A 241-nucleotide genomic window follows, 5' to 3' on the forward strand; every position below is an offset into this window, starting at 1 on the left:
GGCGGCGCTCTCTGGGGCTGCCAGCGCTGCAGCCGTGGGCGCCCGGTGGGGAACCGGGTGTCTGTGGGAGCATCCCCCCCGGGGGACGGCGCTTCCCGCAGGGCAGCGAGCTCATTTGTCTCCCACAGAGCACAGTCCGTGGCTGAACGATTTATAATGTCTCTCTTTCTCTCTCCTTTTCTTGTGCATCTGTTGGCAATAACCGAAATGCCTTCAGGCCTCTGGAAATTGAGTAAGTATT

General features: G+C 59.3%; 1 protein-coding gene across 1 annotated transcript in view; it reads left to right on the top strand.

Annotated features, from left to right (window-relative positions):
• LOC104072626 (indoleamine 2,3-dioxygenase 2-like) overlaps nucleotides 1-241 on the top strand; it is a gene marked incomplete at its 3' end in the record, with an annotated part of 3817 nt that overhangs the window by 3028 nt on the left and 548 nt on the right. The window contains exon 5 of the mRNA XM_009572144.1: nucleotides 218-232. Coding sequence (XP_009570439.1) covers nucleotides 218-232 — 15 coding nt within the window. The remainder of the gene's footprint in view (nucleotides 1-217; nucleotides 233-241) is intronic.

Source organism: Fulmarus glacialis, unplaced genomic scaffold (genome assembly GCF_000690835.1).
Source record: "Fulmarus glacialis isolate BGI_N327 unplaced genomic scaffold, ASM69083v1 scaffold22742, whole genome shotgun sequence".
NCBI classification, from domain to species: domain Eukaryota; kingdom Metazoa; phylum Chordata; class Aves; order Procellariiformes; family Procellariidae; genus Fulmarus; species Fulmarus glacialis.